Raw genomic sequence first — 23,302 nt, forward strand, 5'->3', positions numbered from 1 at the left:
GGAATGAGATTGAGCAGGCTTACTGTGGGGAACCTATAGACCTCTGAATGGGAGATCAAATCATATTTCCAGACTGAGGAAATGGCACAAGAGAGTGCAAACACTGAAGATGTAGGCAAAGAAAGGGGCGACCCATGGAGTAAGATCCAGGAGGAACAGAAATTGAGGGAAAGGCATGAATGGAAGAGTTGGCCTGAAACAGAAAAAAAAAAAACAAAAAAACACTTCATCTAAAATTGGAGCAAAGGAGGTGAGGATTGATGATGGGATACGTGGATTTGTGAGAGTGGAGTGATAAATCAAAGAAGATGATGCACAATAGTCTCAATTCTTTCTTTTAAGCTGGAGCAATGGTTTACTTCTAAAAGCAAGAGAGGAATGGTTTAACTGAGAATGAGAAGAAACTAGTTAAGCATTTTAAAAAGTCATGATAGAGAATGAAAAGGATCAGCAAGAACTGATCAGTGTACAACAGTGAAAACCCAGTTGTGGTTGTCCAGTTTTCTCCGGCAGCATGAAGTCTCCAAGGTACAGGAGCAGTACCAGGGTATTCTCAGTAGGTTCAGCAGAAAGAAAAAAGAATTCTTAAGGGCTGTTGCCTGATGGATTCGTATTCTATTTGCTGGTTCATGATTGTCTCCATCAAAACAGGAAAGAATATGAGTGGATTAGGTGAATTTTCTGATGCAACCATTCTGGTATGTTGTAGGAGAAGAGGAGGATGAAGAAAAAAACTAGAGATCAAGTGTTTTTATAAGGTAGCTACTATCTGATTATGTATACTCTATGATAATGAAGAGCATTAAAAAATAAAACTGCAAGGAGAGTGCATCTTATGCAAAATTGGAGCACAAAAGGTTATCTCTTGGTGACTTTAGCCTTCCTTTGTATGCCGCTTTTCTTCTTTATGGATATTTTAAACTCCAGATCAGAAATACTAACTCCCACTCACTGGGCATTCACTATTAATGTATATTCCCTCCTAGTAGAACTTAATACTTTGTAGCAACAATAGTTAAAATGTTTGAGCACTTATTACGCACCGTCTATTATGCTTCATGTTCACATATAACATTTATCATCCCAGCTACCCTATGAGGAGAGTATTATCATTGTCCCCATTTTACAGCTGGTAAAATGGGGGCTTACCCAAGATTCACAAGGCTAGTCATTGGTAGAGCTGGGATTCAAACCTATATCTGTTTGAAGCCCCTGTTTCATCTTTGAAAAAGAAGAGCTAGAGAGGATGATGACATATAACCAGAGGCAATGGGGAAATCTGAGCTCTGGGAATGAGGCAGAGCCGTTTCTATGTGTTCCTCAAGACACCCAACAAGGGGGCTGCCTGTCTGTGGAAAGATAGACCTAACTTTGAGGGCAGTTACAAGAACTGAATATTAACAGAACTGTTATGTTGCGAACTTCCTAGGTTTTACTTTAATTTTTTTTCCTGGCTTTTGTGCTATAATGTTTTCCATCTAAAAATGAGAACGCAAAATATAACTTGTATTTAGATTACACATTTGCTTTGTGTGTTATGTTGCTCTCTGCAAGCTGAAAGATGTGATGTAGCTGAAAAGCATTGCTCCCACCCCTCATTGTTCCATCTGTCAAGATGCACCATCAATTTACTTCTATAAAGCAATACAGCAACCAAGTTTTGCTGTATTTCTCAAAGAATCCTGGCAGTGAACTGCATCCCCTTTTAATTTCCCAAGGGTTGTATCCTATTTAAATAAACTTTGATGTTTGAAATATTTCTGCTTCTTAGTCAAGAAAGGGAAAATACAATTGGATGTTAATAAAATAATTACAAGTACCAACTATCTAGGGTAAACAAAGAAAAACAATATTATACAAGTACATGAAGAACAAGCAGAAAAACAACATAATGATAGAAATTAACTTTCCGCCACATTTCCATGCATTGTTTTGAGGTTTATGTAATTTATGACACAAACCTCTTATTAGATTTTGAATTGGAAGAAATAAACTTGCATTTCATTATATTATGCTGTAATTCAGGGCCTAATAAGGGCCTGATAAATCTTAAGTATTGCATTATACTATGTTAATGATTATCATCATAGCTTTTCCAACACAGGCACCACAGTGTCATCACAGATTATAATTTAAAGGAAATATTAGCAATTCAGAGTGCCCATATACTGTAGTTAATAAAGCAGTGAATAGAAATCAGCTTTATAGGTAATTTACCAGCTAATGACAATTATTTTTATATTGTATTACAGGCTTATGTGAAGAGAATAACTTTTAATATAAATAAGATCGATGCTCATAACATTGTAACTTGTATACTGTAGCAACTCATCTAATACTGATGACTGATAGTTTCTCTTAATAAATTAATTTATTGCCTGACAACACACACACAAAAAAAATCATGATATTTCATACTGCTCACCTCCCAGGGATATTTAGCAAGTTTTCCAACTACAACAAGGAGTCCAAATTATACTGGTAAGAAATAAAGTGATGGAACATGATTTGCAATATATTGTGGTCAAGTATTCCACATAAGTACAGCATGATTTGTGACCATCTCAGAGCACAGGGATACTGCTATGTCTGATCGAGTGGCTTAGAAAAATAAAGACAGATGGCAGTGTAGTAAATAATTACTTGATTAGAAGGCAACCACTGCAGGATTGCTTCCTGCCTTCTATTCAACTAGACTTCACCTGGGGGACAGCACATTGATTCTTATGAGCATTTACAGCTTTGAGTTATTGAGCAAGGAAAGAATTTTAACTTAATAATTAATAAAGAAAAAGGATGCTGTAAAATGGGAGGGGATGCCATTCCCCAGTGAGTTTCCCTGATCTCCCTTCTGGTGTCAGATAATTGATGACTCTCAATCCTTAAGATTCAAAGCAGGTTGTAACTTGTAGACCTCTGCCTATTTCTAAAAGACATCTTAAAAAAAAAAAAAAAAAGACTGGGGACATAACATTTGAAGCAATCTTGACAAGTAAATTGAGTTTCAAAATATAGTCACTCCAACTGGGTACCATATCATCAATTTATAAAGCACTTGAAAATACAGTAACTACTATTCAAAGCAGTTTTGGCATTTACATGACGGCATGGCTCAAGAGTCACTCTTAGTTATTACTATGAAAACTGTTTGGGATGTGGATGACAACATGGATTAGAAACCTACTCTCAACTGAGAGAACCTAAAGGTCTGAGCTCTTTCTTCCACCATCGTAACTTCAGGTTGATATTATAAACATCTTGAAAAGAGAGAAGGGCAGGCGTGCTCTCTATATCTCTATCTCTATCTCTATATCTATATCTATATCTCTATCTCTCAGTAGCAATGTGGCCTTATAAACTATGAGATACTACAGAATTATCTAATGTATTCAAGTTCCCAGTAGTTACCATTACAGGATTTCCAGGTGGTGGTCCTTTCCAGAGAAAAGTCCCCTCTCCTTCCCCACTTGTCTCTCACACTTCCATCTCCCAGGCTCTTATCTCACTGGTCCCACCTTCTGTCCTCTATCTGTCCCTTTTTTATATAACTTTGTATACAGTATTAACTGCACTTCTTTCAAACATTGTCTTTTGTACTTACCACACACACACACACACACACAGACACTTCTCACACCCCCATTCTTCACAACTCTGCACTTGTTTTTCTTCTTTTATAAAGACAGTACTCTCAAAACTATTGAACTGAATTGAACAGCATTGATCTGTTCTTTAATTTATTTCAACACACAATTCTTGAGTGCCTATTGGTGCAAACATGGCTCCAGGTAATAGCGGCAGGGGTGGCACCATGAAGAACATGGGAGGGATAACATGAGGTCCAAGCATAGGGTTTGGAATAGACAAACCTGGGTTTGGATCCCAACTTTGACATCTTTTGTCTGTGTGATGCTGGTCAAGTTACCCATCCTCTCTGTGTTTCACTTTTTGCATTTTCCAATGGGAATAATTATAGTACCTATGCCACAGATTTGTTGTTTTGGATTAAAGAATTTGATGGCTGCAAAGCGTTTGGCATTGTACTTGGCATACAGTAAACTTTCAATAAATGTTGGTGATGAAATAGGGCATAAGTTCTGCCCTCCAGGAGTCTGGAGTCCATTGTGAATAAGATAGACATCCGAGTCACACAGTTACAGTAGTTAGTGGAATAAAGGTTTAAGCAAGGTATTACGGAAATGTAGAGGAGATTGATTCTGATTGAGAAATTTGGGGACGGTTTTGCAGACTGGGTATTCCTTCAACAGGCAGCTATTGCGATCAAGGCATATCACTGAAGGAGAAGGGAGAAGAGGGATAAACACTACAATTGGGAGCAGAAGACTTGGGTCACTAGCTGTGCTACCTTGAACAAATCACTTGAACTTTCTGAGCCCAAGTTTCTTTTCAGTAAAATGGGGAGAATATTACCAGCTCTGCGTGCATCCCAGTATTGGTATCAAATGAGACACTACGTAGAAAGGGCTTTGTAATTTCTGAAAATTAAAAATGTAGTTGTGATGGTGGTGATGATAGAATAAATAGTTTTTATTGTCAGGCTAGTGGAAATCAACTTATATCCATTCATTCATACTCTCTTGGCTTGCTCCCCTTGTGGTTAATGGTATGCCTTTGCAAGTCATCTGGCCAGGATTTCTGTTGACAAAAATGTTTTGACAAAGTCTACTCTTAATTTCCCTGCATGCAAACAGAGGCAAGCAGTACACCAGATAGATCATTCAGAAGAACAGATAATCAAAACATCACTTCTGTTTAGCGCTGAAATGCAAAAAGGAAGGAGTGCACAGAAGGAGGCCTTAGATCACCTACCAAGTGAATAATTAAGAATTAACTTGAATAAGAACTTGCGAAAATCACTATGCAAATAGGGATCACACCATGGTATGGATCTAAAAATCCAAGATGGCAAAGCAAGCTGATTTTAGCCTTTAGAATAAATACTCTCTGTAATCTTCTGTCTCTATCATCTTTGAGGAAACTGCTACATCTAAAGCATTCGAGCAAAATTTGGTTTTGTCTCTCAGGCCTGCAATTTTGCAGCTTGCTCTGTTCTGGATGGGCTGTGCACATACCTTCAAGCAAATTGTTGGAATCGCTCCCAGTTCACTCAGCCAGCTGACTCCATTAAAAAGGAGGATTTATCTTTTTTTCCCTCTTTGTCCAAACTAGAGGACAAAGAGCATGGCAACCAGTGGCTAATCATAGGGCCCACTGGAGCCTGCCCAAAAACAGAAAAAAGAAGAGTCCCCTCCCAGGGCAGCCCTTACAGTTGCCACATCAGAGGATTGCAAAGAGCAGGTTACCCCGTAAGTGGCCCCCTGCAACACCCCAGAAGGCAAAATAACAGCTAGGGTGCCGTCATCCAGGACAGTGACCACAAAGTCTGGGTACCAGTGCTGCTGCTCTAGTGCAGCCTTCCATATAGATCTATATCTTTAGGGTCCTCATTTTAAAATTACATGTTGGGTGGGCCATCATTTGGGGGGATTAACTTAGCATTACACCATGTGCCTGAGAGTGTTTAGGTTCATCTGATGACAAAGCGTAGGAAGGTAATAAAACAACTCTGAAATAATAATAATAAGCCACAGGAAGAGGGTCTTCATGGTGGGAAGCATATGCAGATCTCTTTGCATATGAACCCTGTAACTTGCTGGGTGATATCAGGCAAGTCACTTAACCTACTAGTTTCTTCATCTACAAAATGAAGATGATAATAGTAGTACCTATCTCAGAGTTGTTTGGAAAGGAATAAAATGCAACACAGTCCCTGGCACCCAAAGAGTGTGCAATAAATAGTAACTGCTAAAATAACTCCCAGGCATCTCAAAATACTCAATTTGTTTTGCATGACTAGGCCCATTTCCAAAAGTTGCATAAATATACTGCCTACAGAATGCAGTTCTTGCTCTGTTCTTTAAGGACCTCCAAAACCCTGTGTGGACACTTTGTTTATTCTTTTTGCAAAGCTTGGGGAGTGGGAAAAGGAAAGGGTTACAGTTTTCCATTTCACAGACGGGAAATCCAAGGCATAGAAAAAGTAAATTACTTGGCTAATGTCACATTAAAGCCAGCAGCAGAACTGTAATCGGTCATGACCCCCCATTGCAATGCAGCTTGTCTTCACCTTTCAAAAGTCAGGGGTAAGCAACTTCTGTCTCAGTTTTAATACCATCAGCCTAATTTCTCAGATTTTCTATAGCTGCTGATCTTGAGAACCTTTGAAGCTTCGGGGAAATCACATGGGTCATTTGACCTTAAATCTCATGCCACTAGCAAAAGATTAATTGCTAAGACCTGGAAAGGGGCCAGACAATTCTGTGTAGCTGAATAGCAGCATCGTCTAGGGATGTGACTGTCCTGACAGATTTAGTTAGTACATAATTGATAAATCTAGAGTTTGTATAGCTTCGCTTAACAGATAGATAAGGCAATGGGCTCCGAAGGTTGACATTTACAGAAGCTCTCCCAGTGTTTTGTAACACTGAATCTAGGTTTTCTATCCTCTTCCTCTGAACACTGCTCATTTTCTAAGGCTCTGTTCTCAGCAGGCAATAAGATGAGGTTATCTGACAAGAGGGCCACCTCACCCAGTGTAAGCAAGAAGCAAGAAGCCTCCTAAGTGTAGCACTGTCATGTGACTGCTTTGAAAGTCTTACTTACCCGGATCCAGTGTGGGGTGAGGTCAAAGAAAGATCCAGCACATTACATAGCAGCTAGGAAATTTTCGTCACAATCAGAATCCAAAAAAGATAAAAGGCAGCCAGATACAACATGAAAGCTTGGATAGTGTGTCTAAACCTTGGGCAGGAAATTTTGCGCTGCTTGACTCCTGTTCCAGACTAAAACGTGTCATAAGACCCCTTTTAGCAATGTGAACTCTGACAGGCACCCAGAAACCTCAGCTTTTATTTCTTTGACTTTGGTCACCCACTCCACAAAGTATTTTGCTTATTGAAAGGAATGGTGGTGAATGCTTTTTAATTTGTATCCAACGCCTATAGAGTTTATTGTAAGATTTTGTTATCTTCTCTTAATTCTTGCTGTCTAGTTTTATGTTTCAATTCATGAAGCATTGTTGTGTGGCTGATATATACCCAGTGTACTTCTGTAATTTTGTCACTTCCAGTTGTAAAACATCTGACCCACTAGCTTAGGTCAGTAAATCGGTGGCTTACAGTGTGAAAGATTTTCTGTTTGTTTGTTTTTGCATGGTAGTGAATAAGAATGGCATTAAATAGCCTCTCTTGCCCTCACAAAAAAAAATGTAGTAACTTTATGTATCATAACCTAACACATAGAGCTATTTTTTTAAGCTAGTTGTGACAACTTTCTGAATACAATTTACTAAGATACATTACTTTTTATTTTTTCTTTTGGAGACAGGATCTCACTCTATTGCCCAGGCTGCAGTGCAGTGGCATGATCATGGCTCACTGCAGCCTCTACCCCCCAGGCTCAGGTGATCCTCTCACCTCGGCCTCCCAAGTAGCTGGCACTACACACCACATCCGGCTAATTTTTGTATCGTTCATAGGGATAGATTTCCACCATGTTGCCCAGGCTGGTTTCGAACTCCTGGGCTCAAGCGATACACCCGTCTTGGCTTCCCAAAGTGCTGAGATTACAGGCACGAGCTACCTCACCCAACCAAAATATATTACTTCTATTAAAAGATAATATATAAAAATCATTTAGAAAAAATATACTATGTATAAACAATTATCTTATCACATACATACCATTTTAAATATTAAAAGTTTATAAGACTGTTTCTAGAAACTTTGTAGCTCTGAGTTAAGTGGGTGATTTGTCTTCTTTCATCAGAGGAATTAGAGAGATTAGAACAGGAGAGACTAGCATTGGAAGCGACTATCAAAGACAATGAGTGTGAAGAGGAAGGTGGAGGCATCCGAGGCTTGTTTAAAAAAGCTGGCAAGTTGAATATTACCAAGACAACGCCTAAAAAAGGTAAGTACTTTTTAAAATTTGCAAGAAAGTTTATAAGATAAGTCACTATTTGGGCATCTAGAAAGAGTCCGAAGTCAGCATCTAAGATGTTGGGGGCATTGAGTGCAGGTAGGAACTGAAAGGTTTCTCTCCAGAAGGTAGTATGGATAAACGGTAGCAGCTATTGTCATTTATCAACCTCATTAAGTACTTTGTACCATCTTACTGCCAAAAATTATTTTTAAAATGTAATATTTGGTTTGGAAGTCAAATAGTGCTTAAGCAGATTGCATGCCATGAAACAGGAGTTTCTCAGTTAAGATGGAAAGGGGATAGAAATTTAAGAGTCAGTACCCAAACCGTCTTATCCACACATACCCTTACCTTTCAGACATTTCAGGGAACTGAAATATGACTAGTACATGCAAATACGGTATCCAGCTGGAACGCTGATTTCAAAAAAAGCATCTTTATCACAAACCAGAATGCAGGACTTAGAACTTTATTGATACTCACTACCTGTAGATTTCATCTAAATCGTACATTTATATGTGAACTCATGGTATGCAGTCCTGGGACAGAGGATCAGAGGTTGGGAGAGCTCGTTACACGTTTTATAAACAGACGATTCAAACGTTTGGATTTTTGAAAATTACTTTCCGAAACGTTACGGGTTTGAGTTTAATGAGGTCCACAGTGACCTCTGCTGGTCCAAAATCAGAATGTTAGCAGGCATTTATTTATGCACGAACGTCCTGTAGTTACTGAAGTCACACTCTGGTGTGAGGCCAGGAAAAGATGGTTTCTCTGGGAGGGTCTCCAAGTCAAACAGCAGGATCCAAGTGGAGACTTAGCAGGCTTCTGGTCTAGGATGACCAGGGCCAACCCTTCAAAGAGGCTCTTCGACAAGGCCATCTCCCACCCCATAAATGGTTTGTCTGTTTGCTTTCCTACTATAGCCCAAAGATGAAATTTCACCTATAATATAATAGTTTTATACATCTACAGAGAATGATGGGAAATCCAGATATTGCCCCACTTCAGATACTCTGGGTACTGTCGAGTTCCTGGGATAACCCCATGGGCCGTGGCCTACTCCTTACAGTTCACCTTAAAATGACATAGATGATGTGTTTGAATTCAAGCTGAAGCTACATCAGGGTGAAAATATTTAAATAAGACTGTTCTGGATGCTAACTACTACTTCTTTTCTTTCTAATTATTTGGTTTAACTGTAAAAAAAAGTTAACAATCCATTAAATCTGCTCTATTAAGTGGTACAGTCTGGAAAATAATGAAAAATTCAAAAGTCATAGCCCAACAGTGTGGTCTAACTAGAGAGAGGGAAGCATTAATGTCCTTATTATGACAGCAGGACTTGTTATTTATTCTGGAAGCTTATTTTTGCATCACAATACTTGTTTTGGCAAAAATATACTCTTCCAAAAGTCAACATGTCAAATTGTTCAGAAAAGAAAAGTAATAATGTTATATACTGTTTTAATACCTAGAAGTTTAAACATAGCTCTAAAGTGGGCTCATTCACTACTCTAGGCTTCCGTTATTGTCAACTCTTGAGTTCTAGACCAGAACCAATCCTGCCCCCAGGCACCTGAGTATGAACAGGAGGCCTCTGGATACTTTGACTTGTCTGTAGGTGAGGGCAGAGCTTGGTCCATTTTGTAAATAAATTTTTCTCCCTCAGCAGTCCCAGGGATGTAAAAACAATATCAGATCATTGTTTCAGAACTGACAGACCCTAAACACAGAAACAGCAAAAGATAAAACAAAGCATCTTCAGAACCTCTTAGATCAGAGAGGAAGCTCTAAAGAGGCTGTCAGCCCTCCTCTAAGCACCAGGCTGACACCACCTCTTTGAAAGAGAGCAATAAAGTCATGACTTTCAAAGACACAGATATGAGAAATACTATGTACACTGTGGCAAAGAAACCCCTCTTGGCAAACAGGAACAGGTCCGGCTCCAACACTGGCCGAGTTCCCTGGTACACTTTCATTGTATCCATGTTAGGGTAGAAATTGCATTTTAAAAAATTTTAACTGTTTTATATGCACCCTGAATTATAACTCAAGTAAAGATGTTTTTATTTCCATATTTTCTAGCTTTTTTTTTTTTCATCTAATTCACAAAGATTCAAATAGCTCAAATGGCTTTACTTTAGCTTCACAAGATTCCTTGAAAAGAAAGCAGAGGAGTAAGCCAGGCCGACTAAGGGACCAAATAGTCACAGAGTTCAAGATGCACACGGTCCCTGGCAAATTTTAGAAACCAGACCTGAATGGAACTTAAACCAAAATAGTGCTTCACACATCAATTCCTTAATGAAAGGATATTTCTGATTCTATAGCTTATTTCCAGAAAACCACTTACCACATGTGAAGTAAATATAAAAATATTAATACTATTAAGTTGATTTATATCTGAGATTTGGGGAAATGGGGATTTCTGGCTAGTAGCATTGCTGCATGCCTCAGTAATAACTCCACTCTGAGACAGATTGCTAAAGGTCTGAAAAAATCCATTGTTTTTTAATAAAAACTATAATCATAAAGCTGTTTTACTTAACTATTGACTGTCAATATTTTATTTAACTATTGAAGGTGGTCTAAATTATTCTGGGATTGGACTTTTGTCTCTGCCTTTTGAAGAATAGAGTCGCTATTTATTTTAGGTATAATAAACACGAATCTGTGACCTTTTCTCTATTTTCATCAGTAGATTGATTGGAAAGTTATTTTGCTTCTGCCCTCAGAAGCAAACAGATGCATCAATTCCTCCTTCATTTCAGATGGCAGCATTAACACAATCCAGTCGATGCATGTGGGAGAGTTCAACCAGAAACTGGTGGAAGCCAGCACTCAATTTAAAAAGAAACAAGAAAAAGGCACAATTGATGTTTGGTGGTTGTTTGATGACGGAGGTAAAAACTTTCAGAAAATACACTAGGGACAAGAATTCCTATCTTGATCAACTTAACAAACTGCATGAGAAGGTATATGGGAACAATGCTGGTTAAAGAATAATGTTTCTGTGTTCTCCAAAGATTGTAACTTAATTAAGAGCTATCAGTGTGGGAATGAATAAAGATATAAAGCTATTCATTTCCTCCCATTTAGATATACTCAACGTGTCATAATTCACTCTTTATTCCAGGGTTAACACTTCTTATCCCCTATATCTTGACTCTCAGAAAAAAATGGAAAGACTGTAAATTAAGGATCTATGTCGGAGGAAAGATCAACCGCATTGAAGAAGAAAAAATTGCGTAAGTAGTTTACCACCCACATGTTAGGTCATTTCAGAGGTTTGTTGCTTTAATGCTTTCATTTTAATAACTTTAAGTGTCTCTGAGACACAGTAGACTTAAAGACAAAGCCACCAGGATAGGCCTCGTGTTTACTTGGTTTTCTGGTCAGTAAATTATTTTCATATCTTTCCTGATCACTGTCTTCAAGCAAGACCTCTTATCCTCTGTCACAAATGCTTTCCAAAAGGAAGGTGCCACAGAAGCCTCATCGCAAGTCCTGAGTGGGAGCTTCATTATCTCATATAATGCTTATTTTGTTCTGACCAGTAAAGGCATCCAAGAAAAGAAGAGCCTGAAGGAAATTCGGGTCCAGTTGCTTTTTCTGTGGGAATTCAAACCTCCTAATTCATGGCAGTCACTCTTAGCAGAGCATATGTAAAAGAGAACTAAATGGAGAGACTGCACCTGGGTTCTAGCCCCAGCTCTGCCATCAAGGAGCTGTAGGACTTTGCAACAGTTGCCAAATACATCTGGGTCCCCAGTTTCTCCTTTGTAGTTTGAAAGAGTTTAAAGGGATGACTGTAGAGAACTCTTCTAATTTAAATTTAAAAAAAAAAAAATCCCACAGTGTAAGTCTGTATCTTTCTCATTAATGTAGCCATTGAGAGCTGATGCCAGGTGTGAGAAGAATAAGCATGCTGAGAACATGACACATCTAGAGGTCTCTGGTGGAAATTCAGAAAACCACCTTTAGCACTTAGTCCCTCATGGCACTGAGGGACTAAGCTCCGAGTCCTTCCTGGAACCAGCACTTCCAGAAGTCACAAAATAATGACAGGCTTTATTCAGTAATTTTTAATATTTTCTCTTCCCTCTTAGGATGTATTGTGCTGTGAATGTGGTATACATATATATATACCCATACACACACACAGACACACATATAGTTATAAATTGCTACATTGTTACATTCTGAGAAATGTGTCAGGCAATTTCATATTGTGCAAACATCAGAGTGTACTTACACAAACCTAGATGGTATAACCTACTACACACCTAGGTTATATGGTATACCCTGTTGCTCTAGGCTACAAATCTGAACTGAATACTGTAGACAACTGTAACACAGTGGTAAATATTTGTATATCAAAACATAGAAACGGTATAGTAAAAATACAGCATAAAAGATAAAAAATGGTCCACTTATATTGGGCACTTACCATGAATGGAACTTGCAGGACTGGCAGTTGCTCTGGGTGCATCAGTGAGGGAATGTGAGGCCCCAGGACATGACTACGCGACTGTAGATTTTATCAACACTGCATACTTGGGCTACACAAAATTTATACAAAAATATTTTTCTTCAAAGCTGGACCTGAGAATAAAAAATATTTTTCTTTAATAATAAATTTTTTTTTTTTTTTTTTTTTTTTTTTTTTTTTTTTTTTTTTTTTTTTTGAGACGGAGTCTCGCTCTGTCGCCCAGGCTGGAGTGCAGTGGCCAGATCTCAGCTCACTGCTAGCTCCGCCTCCCGGGTTTACACCATTCTCCTGCCTCAGCCTCCCAAGTAGCTGGGACTACAGGCGCCCGCCACCTCTCCCGGCTAGTTTTTTTGTATTTTTTTAGTAGAGACGGGGTTTCACCGTGTTAGCCAGGATGGTCTCAATCTCCTGACCTCATGATCCGCCCCTCTCGGCCTCCCAAAGTGCTGGGATTACAGGCTTGAGCCACCGCACCCGGCCATTTTTTTTTTTTTTTTTTTTGGCGGAGTCTCGCTCTGTCGCCCAGGCTGGGGTGCAGTGGCCAGATCTCAGCTCACTGCAAGCTCCGCCTCCCGGGTTCATGCCATTCTCCTGCCTCAGTCTCGCGAGTAGCTGGGACTACAGGCGCCTGCCACCTCGACCAGCTAATTTTTTGTATTTTTAGTAGAGACGGGGTTTCACCGTGTTAGCCAGGATGGTCTTGATCTACTGCCCCTGTCAGCCTCCCAAAGTGCTGGGATTACAGGCATGAGCCACCGCGCCCGGCCTGCTTTTTTCTATTTTTTCTTTTTAAATATTTTTGTTAAAAACTGAAACACAAACACACACATTAGGGTAGGTCTATCCAGGGTCAGGATCATCAATATCACTGTCTGCCACGTCCACATCTTGTATCCCACTGGAAGGTCTTCCAGGGCAATAACAGGCATGGAGCTGTCATCTCCTATAATAACAATGCTTTCCTCTGGAATATCTCCCTAAAGGACCTGCCTGAAGCTGTTTCACAGTTCACTTTTTTTAATAAGTAGAAGGAGTACACTCTAAAATAACAATAAAAAGTATAGTATGTAAACACATAACCAGTAACAGTCATTTATTATTGTTATCAAGTATGTACTGTATGCAATTGTATGTGCTGTATTTTTATATGACTGGCAGTGCAGTAGGTTTGTTTACAGCAGCATCACCACAAACGTGTAAATAATGCGCTGTGCTATGCCATTATTACAACATCACTAGGTGATAGGAATTTTTCAGTTTCATTATAATCTTATGGGACCACGATCGTACATGCAGTCTGTCATTGACCAGAATGTTATGATGTGGTGTATGACTGCATATATATTATACGTATATGCATATATGTCTTTTCAATCAAATCAATATGATATGTATATACTAATATTATATATATTTAATTGTACTTCAAGAGGATCATATTAACATGGAAATTAACATAATGTCTAAAATATTTTATATTTCTTAAAGCTGCCAATACTTTATTGGGACAATTAGTATAATTTGAAAATGTTTTGTGGCTTAAATGGTAGTATGGCATCAATGTTAAATTTTCCAATTTCAAAAATTGTGCTCTCTTTATATAAGAGATTGTCCTTGTTCTTAGGAAGTGCTCACTGAAAAATTTAGGGGTAAAGGTGCCTAATATCTGCAACTGACTTTAAAAGATTAGAGTAGATAGGTAGATAGATAGAGATAGAAGTAAATAGATAGATAAATATAAAGAGAGAGAAACAAAGAAAATGATAAATCAAATGGGACAAAATATAAACAACTGGTGAATCTGGGAGTTCTTTGTATTATCTTAAACACTTTTCTGTAACTTTGAAATTATATCAAAATTATCAGTTGCCAGGAAAAAACCTCATATATATATATATATAAGCCATATACATATAAGGCTTATATATATGAGGTTTTATAATATACACGATGGTTTATAATGTTATAATATGTTTATATATTGTATAATTTATATATAATATGTTTATATATAATTAATCATATAATTTATCATATTATGATACATTGTATGATAACTGTCAGTAGTTTGTCAGTAACTATAAAAATTACACCAATATTATAGTCCATAAGTATTAAGACTTGCTGTCTTTCAAATAACAAGAAATGTGGACAGATTTGCATTCTGTTCCCTGTGACATAAATGCAGGGTTGGATTGGCTGTTGCCAGTGTCTGCACCTACAGGGGTTTCTTTATGCCTTCAGTGAAATAGCTTGGTCCACACTTAATGTGTTCATCAAGTACTGTAATGAAAATCAAACACCAACCAAAAAGCCTCTGTCTGAAAGCTAAGCTGAAATAAGACATGATTGCTTTTGATATCTTAACTCAAACACAAAACTCTTTGATTGAAAATAGTTAAATATGCAATGATGAAGTATTTTCCTCTCATATTTTCAGAATGGCTTCCCTTCTGAGCAAATTTAGGATAAAATTTGCAGACATCCACATCATTGGTGACATCAACATTAAGCCAAACAAAGAGAGGTATGAAATATTAAACAAGATCCATTGATTACCCATGGACTCTCTCATTCTCTTTTGTGTTGATTATCAACAGTAAAAATGTTATGTATTTACTGCAGTGACTTCTTAATGGGATCTAATAAGAAGGGCCTTCAAATAATCATGAAGAACTAACAAGTACATTCTAAAGGGAAGAAAAGCCTTTACAGTGAAGACAAGCCTGAGAGGGAGAATTGTTGAAACAGATTAGTTCGTAGTTTAGAATTGCCCTTCCTGTTCTCGGTTTCTATGGTGGCAAGAGTAGCAGGAAGCGCAAGGTCATACTATTCTGACCGGAGCCATCAGGGCAAGTTTTGTTATTCAGAGTTACTCGTGGAGCAGCCTGGATGGGGAGCTCTGATGGAGAAGATGTGGAAACAGCTCGTGTCTTCTCGGCACACGGACAATACCAACTCCCCAGGGTCATTTTAGCTTTTAGGCACTAAAGGCCCAACAGGTAAGGCCTGTGAATTTTGCGGGGATGTCTAAAACTATCTGAAGCCTGGAAAAGAAATGTATTGGCTCCAAAATAAAAAAAAGAAAATGACAAAATCAAAGTAATCATTTAAATATCTTCAAAATGTGACATTATTTTAATCCTCATTAATTGTTATATTTATCAACTCCATTAGTGTCTTTGTCAGCTAAGGCTGCTATACCAAAATGCCATGGACTGGGTGGATTAAACAACAGACATTTATTTCTCACAGTTCTGGCGAAGTTCTGGGAAGTCCAAGTTCAAGGTGCTAACTTACTCAATTTCCTTTGAGGGCCCTCTTGGTGGTGTGCAGATGGCCGCCTCCTTGCTATGTCCTCACATGGTGGAAAGAATTCTCTCTTTCTCTTCCTATAAGAGCACTAATCCTATAATAGGGAACCTACCCTCATGAACTCATCTCAACCTAATTACCACCCAAAGGCTTCACCTCCAAATACTATCACATGGAAGTTAGGGCTTCAACACATGAATTTGGGTGGGGGGACACAAGCATTCAGCTTATAACAATGATATTTTTGGGTTTTTTTTTTTGAGACAGGGTCTCACTCTGTCATCCAGGATGGAGTGTAGCAGTGCAATCTCAGCTCACAACAACCTCTGCCTCCTGGACTCAGGTCATTCTCCCACCTTGGCCTCCTAGGTAGCTGGGACCACAAGCACGTGCCACCACACCTGGTTAATTTTTTGGTAGAGATGGGCTTTCGCCATGTTGCCCAGGCTGGTCTCAAGCCCCTGAGCTTGAGTGATCTGCCCGCCTTAGCCTCCCAAAGTGCTGGGATTACAGGCATGAGCCATTACACCTGGCAACACTGATATTTGAAAACACTTGTAGGTTAGATCTTCACAGTAGTTTGCAAGGGTGCAAGAAGATTGTTTAGAAACCATGGCCAATTATAAATTAAATTAAATATTTAGAGTTATCATTTAACAATCACAAAACGTTTTCAATTATTTATAATCTAAAATCATATTTTGTGTTGCACTCAGATGCAATTTAATACATTTGATTTCGTGTGGAGTGGGGCCTCCAAGAGGAATCATACAGAGGGATGTGAAGGTCCCAGAATGGCTTAGATTATCACGGTTCTGTCAGATCTCTTCCCTTTTCTGTTGACCATCATTTCTTCTTCCTTTTGTACTTCTTTTTTTGTTTTTTTTTTTAAATGGAGTCTAGCTCTGTTGCCAGGCTGGAGTGCAATGGCGCCATCTTGGCTCACTGCAACCTCCGACGCCCTGGTTCAAGGGATTCTCCTGCCTCACTCAGCTGCTGAATAGCCGGGATTACAGGCACGCACCACCACGCCCAGTTAATTTTTGTATTTTTTTTTTTTTTAGTAGAGACGGGGTTTCACCATGTTGACCAGGATGGTCTCGATCTCCTAACCTTGTGATCTGCTTGCCTCAGCCTCCCAAAGTGCTGGGATTACAGGTGTTAGCCACCACACCCAGCCCCTTTTGTACTTCTTGATGGATTATAATTCCATGTTTTTCAAGGCTTCTTGACTCTTTCCTTCTTTTGATTTATTGCTATTCTATATGAGCTTAATAACTAACTGAAAATTATTCCAATTTAAGATGCATTCTTACTGATCAAACAAACTTGAATTTCATATTCTTTGAGGTTACTCATGATCCTTCCAAGGCAGTGAGTCAGTTAAAATGGTTTTACAAAACACCTTAACTGCAAGGCGTGGTGGTTCACACCTGTAACCTCAGCACTTTGTGAGGGCAAGACAGGAGGATTGCTTGAGCCCAGGAGTTCCAGAGCAGCCTGGGCGACATACCAAGACCCCCCAAAATAGAAAAAATTCACCAGGCTTGGTGGTGTATGCCTGTAGTCCTAGATACTCAGGAGGCTGAAGCAGGAGGATCACGTGAACCTGGGATGTCAAGGCTACAGTGAGCCATGATCACCCCACTGCACTGCAGGCTGGGTGACAAGAGTCTCTTTTTTGAGACCCTGTCTCAAAAAAAAAAAAAAAAGAAAGAAAAGAAAAAAGAGCCGGGCACGGTGACTTATACCTGTAATCCCAGCACTTTGGGAGGCCGAGGCAGGCAGATCACCTGAGGTCAGGAGTTTGAGACCAGACTGACCAACATGGTGAAACCCTGTCTCTAATAAAAATACAAAAATTAGCCAAGCGTGGTGGTGGGCGCCTGTAATCCAAACTACTCGGGAGACTGAGGCAGGAGAATCACTTGGATCCGGGAGGTAGAGGTTGTGGTGAGCCGAGATCATACCATTGCATTATAGCCTTAGCAACAGAGCGAGACTCCATCTCAAAAAAAAAAAAAAAGAGGGAGAGAAAAGAAATAAATTAACTGTGATAAGAAAGCTATAATCGACAGGGTGAAACTGGTTATTACTTTGTGATATTTCTTTACATCATACTCTAATGCATTACATTCTTGTATTTCTATAGTTATAAATGCATAAGAAAAACTAAGAACACATAATTCTCATTGACAAATGTAATTAACATTCTGATATTAACTGGGTGGTCATATGGTAATCTCTGGTAGCCTTCCACTTTTTATTCAAAGAATTTCCATTCTCTATATCATTGCATTTTGGCATTTGCAGCGATATAATCAAACAAGCTCATCATATGGCTCTAATTGGTAGAAATACATCCTCTTTCATATCAGCAAGTCCAACAATTCCTTAGTACATGCCACTTAGCAATAGGGCATAGCCGGCCAGTGCTCTGCAAGATAGGGCCATTTTCTGTTGTCTAGTGGGTAGTCACTGTGTCTTCTACTGACTTTGGATTTCCTATAAGCCCTACCGAACATGAACTATCCACCTTTTTTTTTTTTTTTTTTTTTTGAGACAGGATCTCACTGTCATCTAGGCTAGGTTGCAGTGGTACAATCATAGCTCATCGTAGCCTCTAACTTCCGGGCTCAAGAGATCCTCCTGCCTCAGCCTCTTGAGTAGCTGGGTCTACAGGCATGAGCCACTACCCCCAGCTTTTTTTCTGGTAAAGAAAAAGTCTCACTATGTTGCCCTGACTGGTCTCAAACCCCTGGGCTTAACTGATCCTGCCACCTTGGCTTCCCAAAGTACTGGAATGACAGGCATGAGCCAGCACACCTGGCCTCACCCACTTCTTGTAGCCAAATTCTCCTTGCGGTTGTTGGTCTTATCCTTAGCTAAGCATTACCAGTGTTTGCTGACATTATCAATGTTTTGCTGACTAATTTGTGCCTATATTTCTTTGTCTCTTTACTTGTCAGTCTAGTTTTCTCAACCCAAGTCCTTATATCCTTCTCCTTCTTTCATACTAGTCTGTCCAGCTGCCACGGTCACCACCCTGCATAGCCATCCTTTCTGTCCTATTGCTGAGGCTGATGTACCTCTTCCATTAACCAAGCCTCTTTTTTCTTTGAATACTTTTCGTAGTCTGGACACTCTTCTTCTTACTACTCTGACCTTTGTCCCGGATGTCCTCTTCTGATGTCCACTGTGTTCATTTGGTGTTTGTCACATGTCCTCATTATCCTGGAATAAAGAGAATTAATTTTTTTTTGTCAGGAAATCAATTAGTTTTCAAAATTTTGGAGGTTTTCTCTCTGTTGTTTCAAGGTATTAAGGAAAATGCAGAAAAAAAAAATCCATTCTTACTAAAATAAAAGAATCCTTGTGACCAATATACCCTGCTGACGAAACAGGAGGCCACCAGAAGGAGTGTGCTGGAAGAGCCATCCTCTTCTCTTCAGCCTCCTGCCACAGTGATGTCATATTACTTTATAAAACAGTCCCTATCTGATGTTGGCAATGGCTGTTCCAATACTTGAAAGTAACCCTAATGTAGAACACGGTACGGTCATTCAGTAAATCTCACAGATGGCCACTAGTAGCGCATCTGGCATATTTGTAATACCTTAATTAAGGCAACTCCTCTGGATGGTCTAATCAGAGAAAGAGAACTCTTCCTCTGGGCTGATGCAGCCCCAGACCCAGGAGCTAACGTTTAGAAAATAGAACACTGGCTCAATTTCAGCTCCCACCTGGACCTTGGCCAGGCAGCCCTTACCTACTGTTAACAACTATCCCCTGATCACTATTCTTTCTTGGTCACCAGGTGATACACAATATGTCAAAAATAGCTTGTCAATGATTTCCATGTTGGAGGCTAATTTTAAATGCCCTCAAATTGCCTTTAATAAATCTTTCAACTACCCATAAAACATCAGTAAGTCTTGATGGAGGAATTTTATCATAGAAACATTATCTATAAACATGGTAGGGCAAGGGTGAAAGGGAGTATAAAAGCAAAGTTAATGAGAAAATAATTGAGCCAGGAGAAACTGAAAAGCTCTTGTGCTTAAATTCCATTTTTTATTGTATAGACTGAATTAAAAGTCTTAGGACAAAAAGACAACAATCTTTATGTGGAAATCAAAGAGAAACTAGAAGCAATTAAGTAGGTAATTTAGTTTAAAGATGCTAGAGTTGGCCGGGCGCGGTGGCTCAAGCCTGTAATCCCAGCACTTTGGGAGGCCGAGATGGGCGGATCACGAGGTCAGGAGATCGAGACCATCCTGGCTAACACGGTGAAACCCCGTCTCTACTAAGAAATACAAAAAATAGCCGGGCGAGGTGGCAGCGCCTGTAGTCCCAGCTACTCGGGAGGCTGAGGCCGGAGAATGGCGTGAACCCGGGAGGCGGAGCTTGCAGTGAGCTGAGATCTGGCCACTGCACTCCAGCCTGGGCTACAGAGCGAGACTCCGTCTCAAAAAAAAAAAAAAAAAAAAAAAAAAAAAAAGATGCTAGAGTAGTCCCAGAAACAATTGGTACATTACTTTGAGAGAAGAAATTTTATGTGGACTTGGGGGGAAAATATTATGTAATTTTAAAAATTTTAAACTTTGTTATGAGGAACAAGGATGGGGAAGGCAGCAGTTATTTTAACAATTGAATTCTTATTTATATTTAATAGCATGTAACACTTGGCTTATTCTAGAGTCAATTAAAAGTACTTATAAGGAAAAAATCAGATTTAATGAGAATCAAAATAGAAATCTTGAGCTACGTCAGGATCCCCTAGCGAAGAGAATGAAAAATAGCCAGTTCAAAGATGATCCAAAGGATAGACAAATCAAAGATGAACACAGAGAAGGAGCAGTAAGTGTTCAAAGACAAAAATGGGCAAATACAGCCCCGTTATCATCCCATGTCACTTAGCATGTTTCAATTGCAAGTAAAAGAAAACTTAACTCACAGTGACTTAGACAATAGGAATTACTTTCATATGTAACTTAAAAATACAATCATATTTTGGATTTCAGGCTAAGCTTGATCTAGGTTAATTTTGTAATCAAGGACTAATTCTCTTTCAGTCTCCCTACTTTACTTTTTTTTTTAATAAAAGCATCCATCAAAGTTGATTTCACTTATAAAAACAAGATGACTGTCAATTGCAACCAGGACTACCTACTCGCTCATGTATGTTCCATAGGAGAGAAAGTTTGTCTCTTCTCAAATTAGTGAGCTCAGGGTCCAGGGCTCCTTTCAGGTTTCACTAACCTAAGCCACTGAGACATTACTGTGGTCAGCATAGTAATGGGTACTTATTGGTTCAAGTTTCCCTATGTTATGTGCCCACCTGGCCAATCACTCTGGAAGAAGACATAGAGTTGTGCTGATTGTCTATGCTGGCAATGAAGTCATTCCCACTGAAACTACAATGAGGAAAACATAGTACAGTTGCTGGGGAGACAACCAGCAACCTCTACTCCACCTTCTATTCCTTAGGAAACTATTTTTGTACTGTGCTTTCTAACAAGAATTTGGGTTGAGCTGCAAAGAAACTCTCATCCTGATCAAAATAAGTATATGAAGAGCTTAAACAGAAAGCCTCTCCACTGCGAACATCAATCCTGTGGCTGCTGAGTAAAGTGAACGTCTTGCCTTTCCAAGGCACTGCATGCTTTTCAGAGCACTGTCACCCAAATTATCACAGTGACTCTCAAACCAGTTTCTAGCAGCCATTGTTACTCCCCTTCTAGCAGCCATGGTTACTCCCCTTTTATAGCCTAGAATATCCAGGCCAAGGAGAACAATGCAAGAGCTGGAGCAAGAACCCACATCCTACTCTCCCAAGCCAGCACCTTTCCATAGTGATGACCACTCCCAGAGGTCTCTAAAGGCACGACACTGTTGAAATAGGAAATCAAAGTTGAAAGAATAATAAGGCCTATCAGTCTTATTCTTTCCCTGTCTTTGCCTACCTTTCTAAATAAGTCAATGCAATAGAAGCCTAACGCATTAAGTATCTTTTCAGTCTCTTAACAAAGGCTCACTAGTAGGGACCATCCTGCTCCTTTGTAATCTCTGCACTTTCATCTGCAAATCCTAAATCAGGCCAGTTGGTGAGATAATTGAACTCATTCCTTCATATTTTCATTTCCTGACTTAACAGCATATTGATTCTAATTATTATTCATTCCAAAATTACTAAATTATAACTAAGCTACATTATATAAAACCAAATAAATTGTTCTTGAGATCATCTTAAAGTAGCACACTAGAGACAACTACTGCCGTAAATATAAGTTTTACTTTGTATCATTGTTTTTAAAAATAAATCTTATGAGATTCTTATAAGTAATTTTTTAAATGTTCTGTAGCTCTTAGCTGCCAGTTTTCTCCTCAGCAATTTCTTTTTAAATGTTCTAACATAGTGTCAGATTTTTAGGCATTAAAACATTATTGATTTTTGTTCTTTCTCCTAACATGAACCTGAATAATACTCATTTGAAAATCTCAGACAGCAACATCAAACAACAAAAGGACAAGGGGAGCATTATTGGCAGAAAGCATCCAAATTGTTCTACAATCATTAAACTTGTAGGAGCCCTTGCTCTCCTCTTACCTGCCAGCGGCCTCCTGCCATGAGTGGGAGTTGCCATGTGGACTAAGGGTGAGGGTAGCCATATCCATTTCCTATGTTAATTGATGAATTTCTCCCATAGAGTCTGTACAATAAGCAGGTGGAAACTCATTTGTGTGCTAAAGTATCTACATTACAACTATGTCTTTGACTACACGATGCAGAAAATGTATTTGCAGAACAATTACTACCTATGTGTTTGTGTGATAATATTGAAGATCTAATACCTAATAGGCTAACAAGGCCTCGAACACACTAAAGCCTTTTCTGGGGTAGGGAGGGTGTACTGTAGCCATGGTTTTACTCACAGTAAATTCCCTGCAAAGATAATTCTTAAAAGATTTGCATGATATTCAGCTCTGATTCCACAGCCAGCAGAGCCAGTCATACCTGGAGTATCTGTGAAATAATGAGTTAGTTTCCCACTGTGAGGCCTCCTTTATAATTCAAATTTTAGCTGGAAAGTCTTTGAAGAGATGATTGAACCATATCGTCTCCATGAAAGCTGCAAAGATTTAACAACTGCTGAGAAATTAAAAAGAGAAACTCCATGGAAAATTACAGATGCAGAACTGGAAGCAGTCAAGGAAAAGGTAAGGACTTGTCTTTCTTAATTTTTTTGCTGTCTAACTAGCTGAAAAAGGAAACAGTAGTTGATTTAAAGACAAAGAAGCAATATATTTATTATCAAACGTCATTATTCAAGATCCAAGGTTTCTGCATTTTTCAAGTGCTTTTCAATCATTTACTGGATATGATTATTTAGAAAACGGTTTCATTTTTCCCATAAGGTCAATTATTTTTTAAAAGTTAAAAAATAGGTTATTGGCACAGATTGTGAAGTCTCCTTTCAAATTTCA

General features: G+C 38.9%; 1 protein-coding gene across 3 annotated transcripts in view; it reads left to right on the forward strand.

Annotated features, from left to right (window-relative positions):
- The window catches only part of SLC12A1 (solute carrier family 12 member 1), a 102,725-nt gene that overhangs the window by 73,742 nt on the left and 5,681 nt on the right, over positions 1-23,302 (forward strand). For all 3 annotated transcript variants that reach the window (XM_015142174.3, XM_015142175.3, XM_028850893.2), the window contains exons 21-25: positions 7,849-7,992; positions 10,779-10,910; positions 11,144-11,255; positions 14,940-15,026; positions 22,900-23,035. In XM_015142174.3, the coding sequence (XP_014997660.3) occupies positions 7,849-7,992; positions 10,779-10,910; positions 11,144-11,255; positions 14,940-15,026; positions 22,900-23,035 (611 nt within the window). The remainder of the gene's footprint in view (positions 1-7,848; positions 7,993-10,778; positions 10,911-11,143; positions 11,256-14,939; positions 15,027-22,899; positions 23,036-23,302) is intronic.

This window comes from Macaca mulatta, chromosome 7 (genome assembly GCF_049350105.2).
Source record: "Macaca mulatta isolate MMU2019108-1 chromosome 7, T2T-MMU8v2.0, whole genome shotgun sequence".
NCBI lineage: Eukaryota > Metazoa > Chordata > Mammalia > Primates > Cercopithecidae > Macaca > Macaca mulatta.